Source organism: Eriocheir sinensis, chromosome 19 (assembly GCF_024679095.1).
Source record: "Eriocheir sinensis breed Jianghai 21 chromosome 19, ASM2467909v1, whole genome shotgun sequence".
NCBI lineage: Eukaryota > Metazoa > Arthropoda > Malacostraca > Decapoda > Varunidae > Eriocheir > Eriocheir sinensis.
In genome coordinates, this window is record NC_066527.1 from 20,759,265 (window position 1) to 20,777,931 (window position 18,667).

General features: G+C 43.0%; 1 protein-coding gene and 1 long non-coding RNA gene across 6 annotated transcripts; both read right to left on the reverse strand.

The window, feature by feature from the left end:
• Window positions 1–231: 231 nt before the first annotated feature.
• LOC127000921 (uncharacterized) lies at window positions 232–4,666 on the reverse strand. Its single transcript, XR_007754635.1, has 2 exons — window positions 4,428–4,666; window positions 232–4,293 (listed from the first exon to the last, which is right to left on the reverse strand). It is a non-coding gene; the product is annotated as an uncharacterized LOC127000921 (long non-coding RNA).
• Window positions 4,667–5,903: 1,237 nt separating this feature from the next.
• LOC127000920 (pancreatic lipase-related protein 3-like) lies at window positions 5,904–16,912 on the reverse strand. Of its 5 annotated transcripts, none has more exons than XR_007754634.1 (9): window positions 15,821–16,912; window positions 13,960–14,074; window positions 12,715–12,866; window positions 11,411–11,662; window positions 10,721–10,842; window positions 9,809–9,908; window positions 8,844–9,018; window positions 6,943–7,380; window positions 5,904–6,395 (listed from the first exon to the last, which is right to left on the reverse strand). XR_007754634.1 is itself a non-coding variant. In XM_050865064.1 (8 exons), the coding sequence occupies exons 1-8, from the start codon at window positions 16,140–16,142 to the stop codon at window positions 7,068–7,070; spliced, it is 1,551 nt and encodes a 516-aa protein (XP_050721021.1). In that variant the 5' UTR covers window positions 16,143–16,912; the 3' UTR covers window positions 5,904–7,067. The 5 variants fall into 5 exon arrangements, 1 of the variants encoding a protein (XP_050721021.1); XR_007754631.1 differs by having other exon boundaries at window positions 5,904–6,801; XR_007754632.1 differs by having other exon boundaries at window positions 6,676–7,380.
• Between the last annotated feature and the right edge of the window lie 1,755 nt (window positions 16,913–18,667).

The following is an 18,667-nucleotide window of genomic DNA, read 5'->3' on the forward strand; positions in this document are numbered from 1 at the left end:
GAGAGAATCAGGATGGAAGACAGCAAAAGGAGGAGAGAATAAGGAATGATGGGAATAAAGAAAGGAAGTGGATGAAGGGAAGAAGGAAGGGAGGAAAGGAAAAGCTAATAAGGAAGGAAGACAGCAAAAGGAGAGAATAAAGAAAGGAAGAGGAAAGAGCCAATTAGGAAGGAAGGGAACTAGATGAAGGTAGAGAGAGACTGGATGTAATGATGTAGACGTAATGAACTGCCAACCTCATAACTCCTTGTTGGAAAAAAAGAAAAGAAAAAAAAGAGCGACAGTTTCCCTCAGTTTCCATTTGTCTCTTCTCCAGTTGATGACGTTCCAGGCTTGAGCTGCAGAATCCAACCCTTTACAAACCACTTAAAACCTAATTATTTACAGTCATATACGTATACTTAACAATGACGTGCTTAACGATACGTGATATATAGAGAGGAATGGATTAAAAATAACATTGCAGGAGACATGCTCGGGAAATACTGTTGTGCACGGACGCGGAGATTACAAACTGGCGCGAAAATAAACTCTTGAGTGTGTGAGGCTGAGGAAGCATTTGCCGGTTCACACACACGATTCCGGATCAGTACTCGATGTGAAGGGGAAATAAATAAATAAAATAAAGTAAAAATGGTGCTCGGAAAAATTTGGCCCTACCATTCCAAGCTCTGACAGTTCCCACAATTCCCACCATTCTGAGTACTGACAATTAAGTTTACACCATTCTAGAAGTGTTAACAATCTAGTTCCCACCATTCCAGGTTCCGACAATTCAGTTCCCACAATTTCAAAAGATAGTTCCCACAATTCTACTAACAATTCCCAACCCATTCCAACTCCATAAGGGAAGATAAGGACGTTAAACAGAAAAGAGGAGAAGAATTACAATAGTTCCCACAATTCTACTAACAGTTCCCAACCCAGTCCAACTCCATAAGGGAAGATAAGGACGTTAAACAGAAAAGAGAAGAAGAATTACAATAGTTCCCACAATTCTGATGCTTGATTTCAGTAAAATTAAATCAACACCTTCACTGAACCTTCTCAGCACACTTGTTTTCCTGATGAGCACAAAATGGAATCGTGAGTACGGATTGGCGCACAGACCTCAACTTCATTGTGCACGGCTCAATCAAGGTGCACAGGTGTAGAAATGAGTATGAACAGGTGCTCGTAAGTGTAGACTGTGCGTGTAAGCAGGTGTACGTGTGTGTGTGTGTGTGTGTGTGTGTGTACTTGCCTAGATGTAGCGTACACAGCCTGAGTTATCCTTGTGTGTTCGTCTCCAACTCGATCTTTGTCTAGTCTTTGTTTTGATTTGTGTACACTCTTTGCTGCAGTGTGTTGTGTTGTGTAGTATAGTGCGGTGTGGTGTGGTGTGGTGCGGTGCTGCGCGGTGAGTTTCATTGTGTTGTGTTGTGTTGTGTTGTGGTGTGGTGTGTTGTGTATGTGTTATGTCTATGCAGCAGTGTATAAAATGCTACTCCCCAAATTACCACTCAACAAGCAGGGAAAAAAGTACTCTGGAAAAATAGGCAGAGGTACAAAATTCAGAGTCAAAATAAAGTTGGGTAATCTTGATGTTGGCAATTTTTCAGTTTTCATGTTGACAGTTTTTAAGTTTTCTGTTGACAGTTTTTAAAGTTTCATGTTGACAGTTTTTAAAGTTTCATGTTGACAGTTTTTAAAGTTTCATGTTGACAGTTTTTAAAGTTTCATGTTGACAGTTTTTAAGTTTTATGTTGACAGTTTTTAAAGTTTCATGTTGACAGTTTTTGAAGTTTCATGTTGACAGTTTTTAAAGTTTTATGTTGACAGTTTTTAAGTTTTATGCCTCCGTTAAACTTTCCAGAACACTTTTTCCTTTGACATGAGTAAACACCCACGGAATGATGAGTAATGATCACTCCACCTAACTTACACTAAAAATCTCTCTCTCTCTCCACGTGAAGAGAATATAAACTCATTCCCATTTCATCAAGAGGTCAATGTGTGTTTTCTTTCTCTCCCCTGACTTATGAGACGTAGCTTCAGGTTCGCACTCAACACCTTCAGGATCATTGCCAACAGTGACTAGCTTCTGGCACCACCTCTTTACCACCAACAGACTGTACCAACGCCAGGCAGATTTCTTTAATGCTATATCAGTTCTTATTAACCCTCAGACGGTGGTAGAACTCTATATAAACGGTCCAAAATTCAGTCCGTCAGTTTTGTATGGCAGAAATATAACAGCACTTTCAGATTACGGTAGAATCTATATATAGACGATAGTTAAAACAGCTCTTATGCGGCGTAACTATATTTATGCTACGGTCCAAAGGTCGGCGGTAACTATATGTAGACGGTTAATATTGGGGGAAGCTACTCTTCAAATACTGCTGCCGTCGTCTAAGGGTTAACAGTCATGTGGCTAGTATGGCTTTTTTATATCATTCTTTGGACAGAGGAAGTGTTGGCTTTTCACGACATCGACACATCACAAAGTCAGTCGTAGAAAGTGATACATAAAAAATCAATAAAGCCAAGTAACCACGCCTTGAAAAAACAGGTAAAAAAAGACAAATCAGCCACATTCTGTTAACCCCTTGACCACGGATTTCCCACAAGAAGACATCACCAAGCTACAGGAATGGAACAAAAAGTGGCTGCTACAATTCAATGAGGAAAAATGTAAAGTCCTGCACCTTGGGAGACGATATCCAGCACACCAATACCACACGGAAAACACTCCACTATCCACCACAGAAGCAGAGAAAGACCTCCTGGGAGCATATGTTACCAAGCTACCAGTGAAAGCCGAATCTGTACCAATCGCAGCGGATGGGGTAAGACTAATACAGCATTTAGAAAACCAATCAAGTGTCTGTGATGAGGTATGGCACAGGGCACACAAAACAATAACACAACGGCATGGACATCCTCATAACATACTCCCGCGGACGAATGTACTCGAGACGCTGGCAAACTTTTATAAACGAAGGAATGGGGAGGCTTGGTGTACCGAGCGGAAGACTTTTTCTCCCAAGCGTCAACGGGCGAGAAGGAAAAAGATTGTATGGATGAGGTTTTGTAAGTGGCAATGAGGTTATGGGGTTGATTTTTCTCACCTCTGATTGTCATGGTAAAAGAACCGGAGATTGTCGCGCCTGTTGTCTTTTTTTGTTATATCTCTTTTGTTCATTTCCTCTTCCTTTCCACCTTTGATTGTCAGGCTGAAGGGAGAATTAATGCATACTGCCTCTCCTTTCCTGTCTTTCGATCTTTTATCTTTTTTATATCATCTACCTTTCCTTCATTTCCTCGCTCATTCCACCTCTGATTCTTAGGCTAAAGGGATAATTAATGCATGCCGTCTCTCTCTCCTTCCATCTTTTCTGTCATCTATCTCTCCTGTCTCTTAACATTACGACTGACGTGTTGCAGCTCTTTCTTTCAGTTTCTTCCCCTTCCTCATCTCTTTCTTAATTCTTTCTCTCTCGTCTTCCTCACATCCCCCTTCCTTATCCCTTCCCTTTCCATGGCATGACCACTTAACATTACGACTGACTATGTTCCAGCTCTTCCTTTCTTTTTTTTCTTCCCCTTCCTCTCTCTCCTCTTTCTTAATTCTTTCTCTCTCGTCTTCCTCACATCCCCCTTCCTTATTATCCCTTCCCTTTCTCCCTTTCCACGGCATGACCACTTAACATTACGACTGACTATGTTCCAGCTCATCCTTTCTTGTTTTTCTTCCCCTTCCTCTCTCTCCTCTTTCTTAATTCTTTCTCTCTCGTCTTCCTCACATCCCCCTTCCTTATCCCTTCCCTTTCTCCCTTTCCACAGCATGACCACTTAACATTACGACTGACTATGTTCCAGCTCTTCCTTTCTTTTTTTTCTTTCCCTTCCTCTCCTTTTTCTTAATTCTTTCTCGTCTTCCTCACATCCCCCTTCCTCACCCCTTTCCCATGGCATGACCGCTTAACACTACGCCTGACTTATGTTCCAGCACCATCGCCAACTTCCATCACTTCCGCTCACCACCAACACAAACGCATGCACAGTCGTAAAAAAAAGTATCTGACACCCACGAATCGACTGCGTAAAATTTGGGCGAAATCTATCACCCATTTTCCTTGTCTTCCATTTATTTTTCTTTATTCCATTCCCGTTCATCCCTTATTCTTGTATTTATCATTTATTCCTCTTCCTTCATTCATTATATCAACCTTCTTTTTACTCTCCTATAGCCTTGGTGTTGTGTTAGGTGGGTGCCAATGGGTAGGAAGACGCCTCTTTTGTTTCTTTCTTAGGAGCAGCGAGTAGCGGGCTTTTTTTTTATTATTGTTTTCTTTTTCTGTGTGCCCTTGAGCTGCCTCCTTTGTTGTAAAAAAAATAAATAAATAAATAAAAAATAAAAGACAACCATTTAACATTACGACTTTAGGAGCAGTGAGTAGCGGGCTTTTTTTTTATTATTGTTTTCTTTTTCTGTGTGCCCTTGAGCTGCCTCCTTTGTTGTAAAAAAAAAAAATAAATAAATAAAAAATAAAAAATAAAAGACAACCATTTAACATTACGACTTTAGGAGGAGTTAGTAGCGGGCTTTTTTTTCATATTTGTTTCCTTTTTTTTATGCCCTTGAACTGACTCCTTTGCTGTAAAAAAATAAATAAAAAATAAAAAATAAAAGACAACCATTTAACATTATGACTTTAGGAGCAGTGAGTAGCGGGCTTTTTTTCATATGTTTCCTTTTTTTTATGCCCTTGAACGGACTCCTTTGCCGTAAAAAAAATTAATAAATAAATAAAAACGTGTACTCACCGACGCAACACAATGTCGTCATAGATTTCGCTCACGTTTTATACAATCGGTTCATGGGAGTACGATATTTTTTGGGGCCAACTGTGCGTCTTTACTTCATGGGTGCGACAGAAGTTAGGTACGACTTACTCTACCTTAACCGAAAGACCTACAATAACTACTACTACTATTATTACTACAATGAAATGGGTGGTACTGCAAGTGTTATATTCTGCTCTATCTCCCTCATTACCTCTACAAGAATCACAACTACTGCAACTGTTCAACTATTGACTACCACAACGAAATCTCTAAAGCAATCACTCACAACTATTCTGCAACCTTGTCTGTCTATTCATCTAACACAACGAAAGAATAGGAACCAAAGCAGCAACGACTTTCTCGATTCTTGTCTCTCGCATTTGAAACCTAAAATAACCACCACAATAACTAGGGTAGCGTTGTCATTTTCCATGCACACACACTCACACACACCCTCCAAATTACGTAGTTCTGATATCGAAGAAGAAATAGCTTGGGAAAGTGTGGCAGAGGTGTGAAAATGAACCTAAAATGACCACAATAACTAGGGTAGCGTTGTCATTTTCCATGCACACACACACACACACCCTCCAAATTACGTAGTTCTGATATCGAAGAAGAAATAGCTTGGGAAAGTGTGGCGGAGGTGTGAAAATGAACCTAAAATCACCACCACAATAACTTGGGTAGCTTTGTCATTTTGCACACATACAAAAAACACACCCTCCAAATTACGTAGTTCGGATGTCGAAGAAGAAATAGCTTGGGAAAGTGTGGCAGAGGTGTGAAAACGAACTGGTCGAAAAAGAGGAAAGTACGTCTGTTTTTCTTCTTCTGGTAAGTTCATTTTTTGGGTATCTTAGTTTGTTTTTAAGAGTATTTTTTTCCTTGAACTGAACGATTAATTGGAGGGTGCAACGGGCCTGAGAGACATAGCAATTTGCAGTGTGCCGAAGACTTAAGAAACATAATAAACAGACGTGTGAATTTGAAGGGAGAACTAAAGCATACTGTCACGCATTCATTCTTTCCTCCTCCCTCTCATTTCTCTTTCCCTCCTCACCTCCTCCTTTCTCTACTTCAAATCTCATTATCTGTTTTCCTTCTATTTTTTTTTTATCTCAGTTTAGTTTTTTTTCCTCGGTAGAATATGAATTTGAAGAGAGCTAAGGGCCTGAGAGACAGTACTTTGCAGGGTGGCTAAGACTTATGGTAAACTAATCAGACATACAAATTTTAAGAGTGTAAAACCTAACAGACATACCAAGAAGGGTGAGTAAAACCTAACAGACATACTGAGAAGGGTGAACTGAAGCATATTGTCACACTGTCTTCTCTCTATCATTTCTCTTTCCCTCATACTGTCTTCCCATTCTTTCCCTACTTCAAGTCTCATTACCCGCTATGCTTCTCCTAAGACCGAACAGACATACTAATTTGAAGAGTGAACTTAAGCATACTGTCACACTTCCAGTCCTTTCTCTGCCATTTCTCTTTCTCTCATTCTTTCTTCCCCTTCTTTCCCTACTTCGTCTCATCACCCACTATGCTTCTCCTAAGACCTAACAGACATACTAATTTGAAGGGTGAACTGAGGCATACTGTCAAGCTTACCGTCATTTTTCATTCCCTCTTTCTCTCATTCTTTCTTCCCCTTCTTTCCCTACTTCAAGTCTCATTACCCGCTATGCTTCTCCTAAGACCAAACAGACATACTAATTTGAAGGGTGAACTGAAGCATACTGTCACACTTAGTCATTTTTCATTCTCTCTTTCCCTCATACTGTCTTCCCATTCTTTCCCTACTTCAAGTCTCATTACCCACTATGCTTCTCCTAAGACCGAACAGACATACTAATTTGAAGGGTGAACTTAAGCATACTGTCACACTTTCAGTCCTTTCTCTTTCCCTCTTTACCTCATTCTTTCCCTACTTCGTCTCATTACCCGTTATGCTTCTCCTAAGACCTAACAGACATACTAATTTGAAGGGTGAACTGAGGCATACTGTCAAGCTTACCGTCTTTTTTCATTCCCTCTTTCTCTCATTCTTTCTTCCCCTTCTTTCCCTACTTCAAGTCTCATTACCCGCTATGCTTCTCCTAAGACCGAACATACATAAAAAGAGACATATTGAGATTAAAAGGTGAGTGGGACTTTGAACGGACACACGCCACTACTAACAAACACAATCTATACAACATTGCCACCACCATAACAGCAACGAGAGTAACTTATGCAAGGAGAGGCTCACAATCGCTACCATCCATCACCACATCACCATTACCAACACCTCTTGTACCACTTCCACTGGCAACACTGTCACCACCTCCACTTTCCTCCCTTCTCATGGCACCTCTTCTCCGGGCCACCAACTGCGCTATGCCACCGATCGCAGCCCCCGAGGAAATGAAGGCCGAGGAGATGATGAGGGCAAGTTCGATGATGCGTACGCCTGACCCTGTGGCACTCCCTGGCTGGCATGCGCTGTCCTTCTCGGCGAATGGTGCGGTGGAGTTTGTGTGGAGGTAGAAGGTGCCGTTCAGTCTGCGTGGGAGCGAGAGAAGGTGGAGGTTTGAGTGTGTGGTTGTGACGATTATAAATGTGTAGAAGTGGATATGAACGCAGAAGAGGGACCTTAATCTTGTTTCTCTCCACGTCATCACAACATACGGCTGTCATTATCGTATGCGCACACACACACACACACACACACACATTCAACATTGCAAAGAGAATGTTTGAGTGTCCTGTCAACATCAAGAAGGCAAAACACAATGCTGAAGAAGGATTGACTAGATTAACCCAGTAGCAGCGACGGGCCAAATTTGTGGCTTTACCGTGTAGCAGCGATAGGCCAAATTTGTGCCATGATACAAACCCCCAAAAATAGATGATACATAAACTGATCATAAACACATTGATATATATTATGAAATGGTTTGTGTGAGTGATGATTTTTTCTCATTTATCTCGCTTAGAGGGACCATTAAGAAACATGATCCCCGCAGCTACCGGGTTAAGCTTTTCTGCGCCCAAGATCACAAATTTGACCAGGCTTTCGTAGGAGTTTTGGGTACTTCCAGGGGTAGTTTAATGACCTTAGTGGTAGTATAGCCCTTCTTCTGTACCCTGAAACTAAAACAACACTCATTGGAACCCGATTGATCTCCTTTGTGGTCTTTGGAAGTAGCTGATGTGAGAGGCGGAAAGATTAACCGACGATATTTTATTTATTTATTTTTTTTCTGTCCCTTCGTCTTCTGTTTTGTTTCCTTCTCCTCCATTCTCTTCCCTATTCTTCTTCCTTTTTTCCCCTTTCCTTTCCTTTTTCATTCATTTTCACACCTCCTCCTCCTCCTCCTTCTTCCTTTTTTTCCCCTTTTCTTTCCTTTTTCATTCATTTTCACACCTCCTCCTCCTCCTCCATTTTCTTCCCTATTCTTCCTTTTTTTCCCCTTTTCTTTCCTTTTTCATTCATTTCCACACCTCCTCCTCCTCCTTCTTCTTCCTTCATTTTCTTCCCTATTCTTCTTCCTTTTTTCCCCTTTCCTTTCCTTTTTCATTCATTTTCACACCTCCTCCTCCTCCTCCTCCTTCTTCCTTTTTTTCCCCTTTTCTTTCCTTTTTCATTCATTTTTACACCTCCTCCTCCTCCTCTTCCTCCTCCATTTTCTTCCCTATTCTTCCTTTTTTTCCCCTTTTCTTTCCTTTTTCATTCATTTCCACACCTCCTCCTCCTCCTTCTTCTTCCTTCATTTTCTTCCCTATTCTTCTTCCTTTTTTTCCCCTTTCCTTTCCTTTTTCATTCATTTCCACACCTCCTCCTCCTCCTCCTTCTCCTTCTTCCTTTTTTCCCCCCTTCCTTTCCTTTCCATTCATTGCTGCACCTCTCTTCCTCTAAGCATACCAACCTTAGTGTCGAAGTCTCAAAATTCTGGGGTTATGATTTCTTACAACCCCCAACCTCCACCTCCACCCACACAGTTACAGAACACAACAGAACACACCTCATATTGACGGAGAACCCCATGTACTGCGTCTGCCAGCCACAGCTACACTTGCCGCTGCTGAATTCATCCCAGCTACTGCACGGCCGGGCCAGGAAGAAGGTCTGATCCACATTGTAGTTGAGGCTCTCGATGAAGTAGACATAGGCCATCTCGTGGCTGCACCCGATCTCCCCTGGCATCGGGAGAAGAGACGGGGAGGTTAGGTGCTGCATTACTAAACATTTCGTCGCCCAAGTTCATATATTTGCCAAGGCTTTCGTTGGAGTTGTGGGCATATCTAGGAGTAGTTTTATGACCCTGGTGGTGGTTGACCCTTCTTCTGTATCATCCACTAGAACCCGATTGATTCCCTCTATGAGCTTTAGAAATAGCTGATGTGAGAAGCGAAAAGGTCTTATAACATCGACGTAGGTGTGTGTGTGGGGGAGGGTGAAGGGGGGTGATATTGGTAGGGGTGGTGATGATATGTATGAGTGATCAGGTGGGTGAAATGTGCGAGGAAAAAAATAAATGACTATCTCACTTGGAATTGGAAAAAAAAAGAGACTGGGAGGTTAGGTGTGGGGGAGGATAGGTTGTAAGTCTCTGTCTCTCTCTCACTATATGTCTGTATCTCTCTCTCTTTCTGCTCCCCTATCTGTTTGTCTCTCCCTCTGTCTCTCTTTCTCTCACTCTTTATCTGTCTGTCTATCTTATTATCTGTCTCTGTCTCTCTCTCTAATTATTTGTCTCTCTCTCCCTCTATCTTTCTCATTAATCATCTGTCTGTCTGTCTGTCTGCCTGTCTGTCTGTCTGTCTCTCTCTCTCTCCCTGTCTGTCTATCTGTCTGTCTCTCTCTCTCACTCATTATCTGTCTCTCTATCTTTCTTATCATGTCTCTGTCTATCTCTCCCTCTCTTTTTCTCATTATCCATCCGTCTCTCCCTCTCTCTCTGTCTCTCTCTCTCTCTCTCTCACGTACCGTTGTTCACTCTCTTCCTGGTGCCACAGTAGGGTTGATGTCGGCCTCCGTTTGGCCAGAAGTCGCTGTGTCCAAGATTCTCATTAATTCCGTAACAGTCCTGCGGAGGGAAGAGAAGGGAAGGGATTAGAGGAGATGAGGGGAGAGAGGAGGAAAGAGAGGGGAGAAGAGATGAGAGGAGAGGAGAGGATAGGAGGTAAGGAGATGGATGGAAAGGAAAGAGAAGAGAAGGAGAGGAGAGGGAGGGGAGGAGAGGAGGAAGAGAGGAGAGGAGAGGATAGGAGGTAAGGAGATGGATGGAAAGGAAATGAAAGAGAAGGGAGAAGAGAGAAGAGGGAGGAGAGAGGAGGGAAGAGAAGGGAAGGGATTAGAGGAGAGAAGGAGAGAAGAGATGAGAGGAGAGGAGAGGATAGGAGGTAAGGCGATGGATGGAAAGGAAAGAGAAGGGAGAAAAAGAGAGAAGAGGGAGGAGAGAGGAGGGAAGAGAAGGGAAGGGATTAGAGGAGAGAAGGAAAGGGAGAAGAGAAATGGGAAGGTGTGATGGATGGAAAGGAAAAGAGAAGGAGAAGAGAGAGGAGAGAAAGAGAAGAAGAGAAAGGGGAAAGGAAAAGAAGTGCACCAATGAATGGAAAGGAAAGAGAAGGGAGAAAAAGAGAGAAGAGGGAGGAGAAGGAGGAGGAGGTGTGAAAATGAATGAAAAAGGAAAGGAAAGGGGGAAAAAAAGGAAGAAGAATAGGGGAGAGAATGGAGGAGGAGGAGGAGGAGGTGTGAAAATGAATGAAAAAGGAAAGGAACAAAACAGAAGACGATGGGACAGCAAAAATAAAAAATAAAAAATCATCAGTTAATCTTTCCCCGAGGAGGCCGAGCCCTATCAACAACAACAACAACAACAGCAACAACAACACGCACCAGCCACTTGTTGAGCGTCTTGCAGCCGTTGGTGTGGATGACATCAACGTAATCTGCGTCAGACGAGTCGAGCCGCTGGTCAGATGGGACATTGTGGTACATGAGGCCAGCGGGGTCAAGGCCTGTTGGGGGAGGGAAGGGAAGGAAGGGAAGAGGGTGAGGAAGAAAGGGGGTGAGAAAGGGAAGGGAAGGGGAGGAGGAGGAGAAGAGAATGGAAGGGAAGGGAAGGGGATGAGGAAGGAAAAAAAGGGAAGAAGGAAGAGAAGGGAAAGGGGATGAGGAAGGAAGGGAAGGGAAGGAAGGGAAGGGGAAGGAAGAGAAGGGAAAGGGAATGAGGAAGGAAGGGAAGGGGAAGGAAGAGAAGGGAAAGGGAATGAGGAAGGAAGGGAAGGGGAAGGAAGAGAAGGGAAAGGGAATGAGGAAGGAAGGGAAGGGGAAGGAAGAGAAGGGAAGGGGATGAGGAAGGGATGAGGAAAGAGAAGGGAAACTAACTAACAGGCATTCATTTTTTTTTTTTTTTTTTACTCTAACCTGTCAAGAAATTGTATACCTGTGATCTTGCAGTTAATTAATCTTACAGGTGTTAGTATTATCATTATTATTACTATTTAACCTATTGTCATGTTCACTTTACACACATATACAATCTCTCTCTCTCTCTCTCTCTCTCTCTCACACATACACACGTACCAGATATCCGTCCCACCGTCGAGAGCGGAGCAGCGGCCAGCCCTGCAGCATGAGCCCCAAGGGAGTGTCCAACGAGGTGCACGTCCCCCAGGTCCAGATCCCACAGGGTGACGAGGCCGCGGAGGAGCGCCAAGAGGTCCTTGGCCACTTTCGGCACCCTGGAGACTGCCGTGTAGTAGCCCGGAAGCCACCATTCTGTCCCCGCTGGCCAGTCAACCGAGATCACATTGCTGTTCATGGTTGCCAGCAGCTCTGTAGGGGGTGTGGTGGGGTAGCTGTAGGGGTGTGTGCGGGAGAGGTGGGGAGCTGTAGGGGTGTGTGGGGGGAGGTGGGTAGCTGTATGGGTGTGTGCGGGAGAGGTGGGGAGCTGTAGGGGTGTGTGGGGGGAGGTGGGTAGCTGTAGGGGTGTGTGCGGGAGAGGTGGGGTAGCTGTAGGGGTGTGTGGGAGAGGTGGGGAGCTGTAGGGGTGTGTGGGGGGAGGTGGGTAGCTGTAGGGGTGTGTGTGGGAGAGGTGGGTAGCTGTAGGGGTGTGGGGGGAGGTGGGGTAGCTGTAGAGGTGTGTAGGGAGGGGAGATTGTGTGTGGGGAGGAGGGATTTTGTGTGTGGGGAGGGTGTGGAGGTGTGAGAGGGAGAAAGAGGAAAGAGAGAAGGAAGGGAAGGAAAGGAAGGGGAGTGAATGGATGAAAAAGACACATAGAGGTGACAAAAAGAGAGAGAAAGAATAGGAAGGAAGGAAGGAAGGAGAGGGAAATTAAAGGAAGGAAGGAAATAAGGAGAGGAGAGAGAGAGAAAAGAGAGGAAGAAGAGGTAGAAAAGGATGGAAGGAAGGAAGGAAAGAAGGGAAGGAGAGAAAGAAAAAAGAGAGGAAGAAGAGGAAGAAAAGAAAGGGAAATTAGAAGAGGAGCGAGGGAAAAAAAGAGAGGAAAAAGAGGTAGAAAAGAAAGGAAGGAAGGAGGGAAGGAAATAAGGAGAGGAGAGAAGGAAAAAAAAGAGGAAGAAGAGGTAGAAAAGTAAGGAAGGAAGGAGAGGGAAATTAAAGAAGGGGAGGAAAGATGGGAAAGGGATAGTGTTTGTGGAGGGGAAGTGTGTATGAGGGGGAGGGTGCTGATAAGTGGGGGAAGGGGCTGTAGGTATGGGGAGTGTGAGAATGTGTGTGGGTGAAGAGAATGTGCGGGGAAGGTGTACATGTGCGTGGTGAAGGTGTACATGAGTGTGGGAATGTTGTGAATGTGAGCTTCTAATCCGCCTCATCGCCATTTCCTTCTACATCATTTTCCACTACCACCACCACCATCATCACTCACTGTCCTTAAGATGCAAGATCCACCCCTCTGTGCCCCAGCCGAGGAAGCCGTGGATGATGACATAGGTCTTGCGTGGCCTGAAGAAGCTGTTGATGATGGTCTCGTTGTGGGCAGGGTTGAGGTGCTGGGCGGAGGAGTTGCCTTGGTTCCTCCTGTTTGTGTGAGCGTTGGTGAAAGGGTGAGGGAATGGAGGCAGGGTAGGAGGGATAGGAGAGGGAAGGGAGGGAAGGGGAAGGAAGAAAAGGGAAAGGAAGAAGGAAGGAAGGAGGAAGGAGAAGAGAGAGGAAAGGAAGAGAGAGAGAGAGAGAGAGAGAGAGAGAGAGAGAGAGAGAGAGAGAAGAGGAAGAGGAAGAGAGAGAGAGAGAGAGAGAGAGAGAGAGGAGAGAGAGAGAGAGAGAGAGAGAGAGAGAGAGAGAGAGAGAGAGAGAGAGAGAGAGAGAGAGAGAGAGAGAGAGAGAGAGAGAGAGAGAGAGAGTGAGAGAGGAGAGAGGAGAGGAGAGAGAGAGAGAGAGAGAGAGAGAGAGAGAGAGAGAGAGAGAGAGAGAGAGAGAGAGAGAGAGAGAGAGAGAGAGAGAGAGAGAGAGAGAGAGAGAGAGAGAGAGAGAGAGAGATAGAGAGAGAGAGAGAGAGAGAGAGAGAGAGAGAGAGAGAGAGAGAGAGAGAGAGAGAGAGAGAGAGAGAGAGAGAGAGAGAGAGAGAGAGAGAGAGAGAGAGAGAGAGAGAGAGAGAGAGAGAGAGAGAGAGAGAGAGAGAGAGAGAGAGAGAGAGAGAGAGAGAAAGGAAGGGAAGGAGGAAAAGATCAAGTGAAAGAAAGGAGAGAAAGAACAAAGAAGGGAGAAGAGAAGAGAAAGATGGAGGGAGGGAAGGAGAGACAAAGGAGAGGAGAGGAAGTGAGGGAGAAAGGAAGAGAGGAGAGATAAAGGAGAGGAAATGAGAGTGAGAGAAAGGAAGGAAAAAATGTCAAAGGATAGGAAATGAGAGATAGAAGATAGAAGATAAAAGGGAGAAATGAGAATACAAAAGAAGGGAAATAGGAAAGAAAGGGAAGAAGGAGAGAACATATAAAATTAAACTTACGAGAACATGAAAACAATGACACACACACACACACACACACACACATGAACATAAGACAACAAACCACTATAGAAAGACAACCTTACAACCTATATACAGACACACCGCAAAGAATGGTACTAATAATAAACAATAAAAAAAGGTAGGCCTATATATATAAAAACTCACCTTGTCCATAAGTAGAAATTTTTGACCATCAAGAGTTCAACTTCCCTCTTCTTCCCCTTCACCTGGGTTTCATTTCCTTCTTCTTCTTCTTCTTCCTTTCCTTCTTCATCGCCTCCTGCAAGCCATTAGTATGTTAGTATTGATAGGAAATATATATGGTACAGGGAAGGGAGGGGAGGGGGGTAGAAGAGAGAAAGGGAGGGATAGGAGAGGAGGGAGAGGAAGGGAAGGAAGGAGAACAAGGAGAGAGGGAATGAAGGAATGGAAGAATAAAAGAGGAAGGGAAGGATAGGACAGAAGAGAAAGAGGGAAGGAAGGAGAACAAGGGAAAGAAGGAAGGGAGAGGAAGGATAAGATGAGGAAGGGATGGAAGAAAGGAAAGAAGGAAGGGGAGATATGAAGGAAGAGAAAGAGAAATGAGAAAGGAAAGGATGGGCAAGGAGAGAGAGGGAGGGAAGGAGAACAAGGGAAAGAAGGAAGAGGAAGGAAAGGTGGAAGGGATGGAAGAAGGGGAGAAATGAAGGAAGAGAAAGAGAAATGAGAAAGGAAAGGATGGGCAAGGAGAGAGAGAGGGAGGGAAGGAGAACAAGGGAGAGAATGGAGGGAATGAAGAAAGGAAATAAGAGAGGGAAGAATAGATAAGGAGAGAGAGAGAGAGAGAGAGAGAGAGAGAGAGAGAGAGAGAGAGAGAGAGAGAGAGAGAGAGAGAGAGAGAAATTACAATAAAAAACAAATAAATAACATAAATACATAATAACAACAATAAAAATAATAATAATGATGAAAACCAAACAACGAAATATTATCAGAAAACTTGTTCGACCAAAAAAAAAAAAAATATATATATAAGAGAAAAAAACAGCAAATAATTATATATAAGAAAGATAATAAAGAAAGAAATGAAAAAAAAGACAGCCAATAATTATATAAGAAAAAGAAAGAGAGGGAGAGAGAGAAATTAAATGAACCCCTTATCAGCTTATGTACTCCAGCGTTATCTATTCTAAACTAATCAAACTTAAGATAAGGTCGCAATCTTGGTAAAAATCCGAAGGTGACAAAACAGACAGACAAATGATTATATATATACACATCCTGGAAACTCAATAAAAGGTCATAATTTTGGGGGTAACTTCAAAAATCTTAAGGTGACAAAACAGACAGACAAATGATTATATATATACACATCCTGGAAACTCGGTAAAAGGTCGTAATTTTGGGGGTAACTTCAAAAATCTTAAGGTGACAAAACAGACAGACAAATGATTATATATATACATCCTGGAAACTCGATAAAAGGTCATAATTTTGGGGGTAACTTCAAAAATCTTAAGGTGACAAAACAGACAGACAAATGATTATATATATACACATCCTGGAAACTCGATAAAAAAGTCGTAATTTGGGGGGTAACTTCAAAAAATAAAGTTCCTGTACATTAGCAAACAATGTAGCTAATGGAAATAAATGAAGAAAGAGGTAGGCATAGACTGAAAGAAAGGAGAGGAGGAGGAAGGGAAGGAAAAAGGAAGAGGAGAGAAAAGAAGAGAAGGATGGAGGGAGGAAAGGAAGAAAGGGAAGAATGTTAAAGGAGGGTGAAAGAGAGGAAAGAGAAGTAAAAAAAGGAAGGAGGAGGAAGAGGAAGGAAGGAAGGAAGGAAGGAAGAAAGAAAGAACAGTAAGGAAATTAATAGAAAAAAAGTGGATAAAGAATGAAGAGAAAACATAGAAGCAAAAAAACAAGGAAGGAGGAGGAAGAGAAAGGAGAAAAGAAAGGAAGGAAATACAAGAAAATAAAAAATATATATACAATCACACCCACCCACACACACACACACACACCATTCCCATATCTCCCTCACCTATCTTATGGAGTACGTCGTTAGGGCCAGGTGTGGAAGGGGCGACAGGTGTGTGGTCAGGTGTGATAAGGTGTAGCCCAGAGGAGTCATTTGTGTCAGGTAGAAGTGGTTTAGATGAGGGAAGAGATGGGACAGGTGAAATGGGGTCAGGGGGGGAGGAGGACGAAGGGAGGGAAGGGGGAGGTGAGGGAGAAGGGAGGGAAACAGGTGTGTGGGAGAGAGGAACAGGTGTGGAGGGAGCAGTTTTGTTTGCAGCTTCACATGGAGGGAGGAGGAGAGGGAGGAGGAAGAGGGAGAGGAGAGGGAAGGGAGAGGAAGACATGAGGAAGGGAGAAAGGATAGAAAAGGAAAATGTGGAAAAGAAGGAAGAATGAGAAGGAATAAAAGGGAATTAAAGGGAAGGAGAAAGAGGAAAAGAGGAAGGAAAGAAAGAAAGAGAAGAAATGATAGGGAAGGAAAAAAAGGAAGGGAGGGAAGGGAAGAAAGAAGGGAAGGAAAAAAGAAGAAATAAGAGGAGAAAGAGGAAGGGAGGGAAGGAAGGGAAAGAAAGAGAATAAATAAAAGAGAGAGAGAGAGAGAGAGAGAGAGAGAGAGAGAGAGAGAGAGAGAGAGAGAGAGAGAGAGAGAGAGGTGAGAAACGAGGTCAGTTGCAGGTCAGGTCAAGCTAGGTCACGAGAATAAATGAGAGAGAGAGAGAGAGAGAGAGAGAGAGAGAGAGAGAGAGAGAGAGAGAGAGAGAGAGAGAGAGAGAGAGGTGAGAAACGAGGTCAGTTGCAGGTCAGGTCAAGCTAGGTCACGCAGGTCACATTTCCTCCCCGGCAACGCAAGGTCAACACGTGGAGGCAAAATCACATCAATAAAATCTTGCCAATCACTTTCAAAGGTTCAATTACGTTGTTCAAATCACTTCACTTTCTTCTCTTATTTCACGGCCTATAGCGGTTTAATTCCCCCTCTTAGTGCTTTTTTAGGGAGTTCTTGCATTTATCTTATTATGTGAAGGGCTGCCGATGGTTGGGGCTATTGGATAAAGGGATAAAAGTGGATAATAAAGGGGAGAGGGTCACGCCATCCACCCTTCCCTCTCGACCTTTCAGGCAGCACTGGTTACTCTTGTGTCTGGCAGCGAGGAGGGAAAGGAAGGGGAGTTGCCAATGGTCGTATAAAATGTCCTCTATTTACACGTTTTTGACCCATAAACTGCCCCCTGCACCCCAATAACGAGATTCATTAATAGTTATCGTTGAAATGGTTAATTGTTGATTGCGTTTTGCATTAGTTAAGAGTGAAAAAACGAACAAGACAATGTGGTGAATACGATAATCTGGCATCTCGTACGGTTTTGTTTATTTATTTATCTATTAATTTTCTTTAACTAACTAACTAACTAACTACCTACCTGCCTTCCCAACTATCTAACTAACTAATTAACTAACTAACTAACTAACTAACTATATATACCTGTAACCTACCTATATATACATTATTATATACCTACTTACCTACTTACCTACCTAACTACCTAACTAACTAACTAACTAACTAACTAACTAACTCACTCACTCACTCACTCACTAAAAACTAACTAACTGACTAACTAACTAACTAACTCATCCACTAACTTACTCGCACTAACTCACTCACTATAAAACTGACTAACTAACTAACTGGCTAACAAACTAAGTAACTAACTATATAATTATTTGTTTGATTAATAGAAAAAAACTACATTGTGCTGAGATACGATAATTTGTTTCCTTTCCTCTGCTTCCATGACTTGTAACTATAGATATAAGTAAGATGGAGTACAGGGAAGCGTACGTAGCATTGTAGTATTATATCCCGAACAAAAATAAGGAGAAAAATTACCAGAAATAGTTTATCACAGCTGGCTTAATTATGTAACGAGATGAGTGCACCGTTACCAGATTGTCGTACTTAGGCTCAGATTATGTCGATTTCCAACCCAAACCTGCCATCCCCACCAAGATTACGAGATTCATTTATAGTTATCGCTTAAATCTGTAATTATTAGTGTTTGTTTGCCATAGTCACGAGCCAGAAACCAGAAAAAAACTACAATACGAAAATACGACAATCTGGTATCGTTGTTCACCGCTCTTCCTCATTGGCGGGAAAACGTATCGTACGGTACTTCCCCAACTCATGTTTTGCCTGTTTACCGAATGTATTTAGCTATTCATGCTCTAAATAAACTCGTCAGTACACATGTCGGCTCGTCCTTTAGTAATATTCCCGTGGCATTGATGGTAAAAGACGTAATGGTGGTATCCTTTGTCCCAGCTGACGCCTGATGCTGACGATGGTGGCCCAGCTGTTCCCCCCCTTTTAATTACCGTTGCTAGATTATCATACTCAGGGCATCGTATTTACCGGTTTCTGACCCATAACTATTGCCAAGAAACACCAATAATTAACCACTTTATGGATAATTATACATGAAGTCAGTTATTGGGGTGGAGAAGACAGTTTTGGGGTCGGATATCGGCAAACATAAGCTGAGTACGACAATCTGGTAACGTTGGACTCCCCCCGCCATTTCCGCGCGAAAGATGATTAGTGACATGTCAGCGCGCGGTGTATTAATTATCAAGGCGATGCACCCCGACTGATAAAATGCATGAGGAACTTAGGATGCACCCTCACATACTATCATTGATGTTTTAAGTGAAGTAAACCAAAATGGCAGTACAATCATTTACCTCAATAATGAAATAATGACAAACTTTCACGTAACAAAGATCTCAAACATTTATCAGAATCATTAGCCTCAGCAGGTCGACTCTGGGGGACCTGGGACACCCTCAGCCCCAACACTGCCCTCCA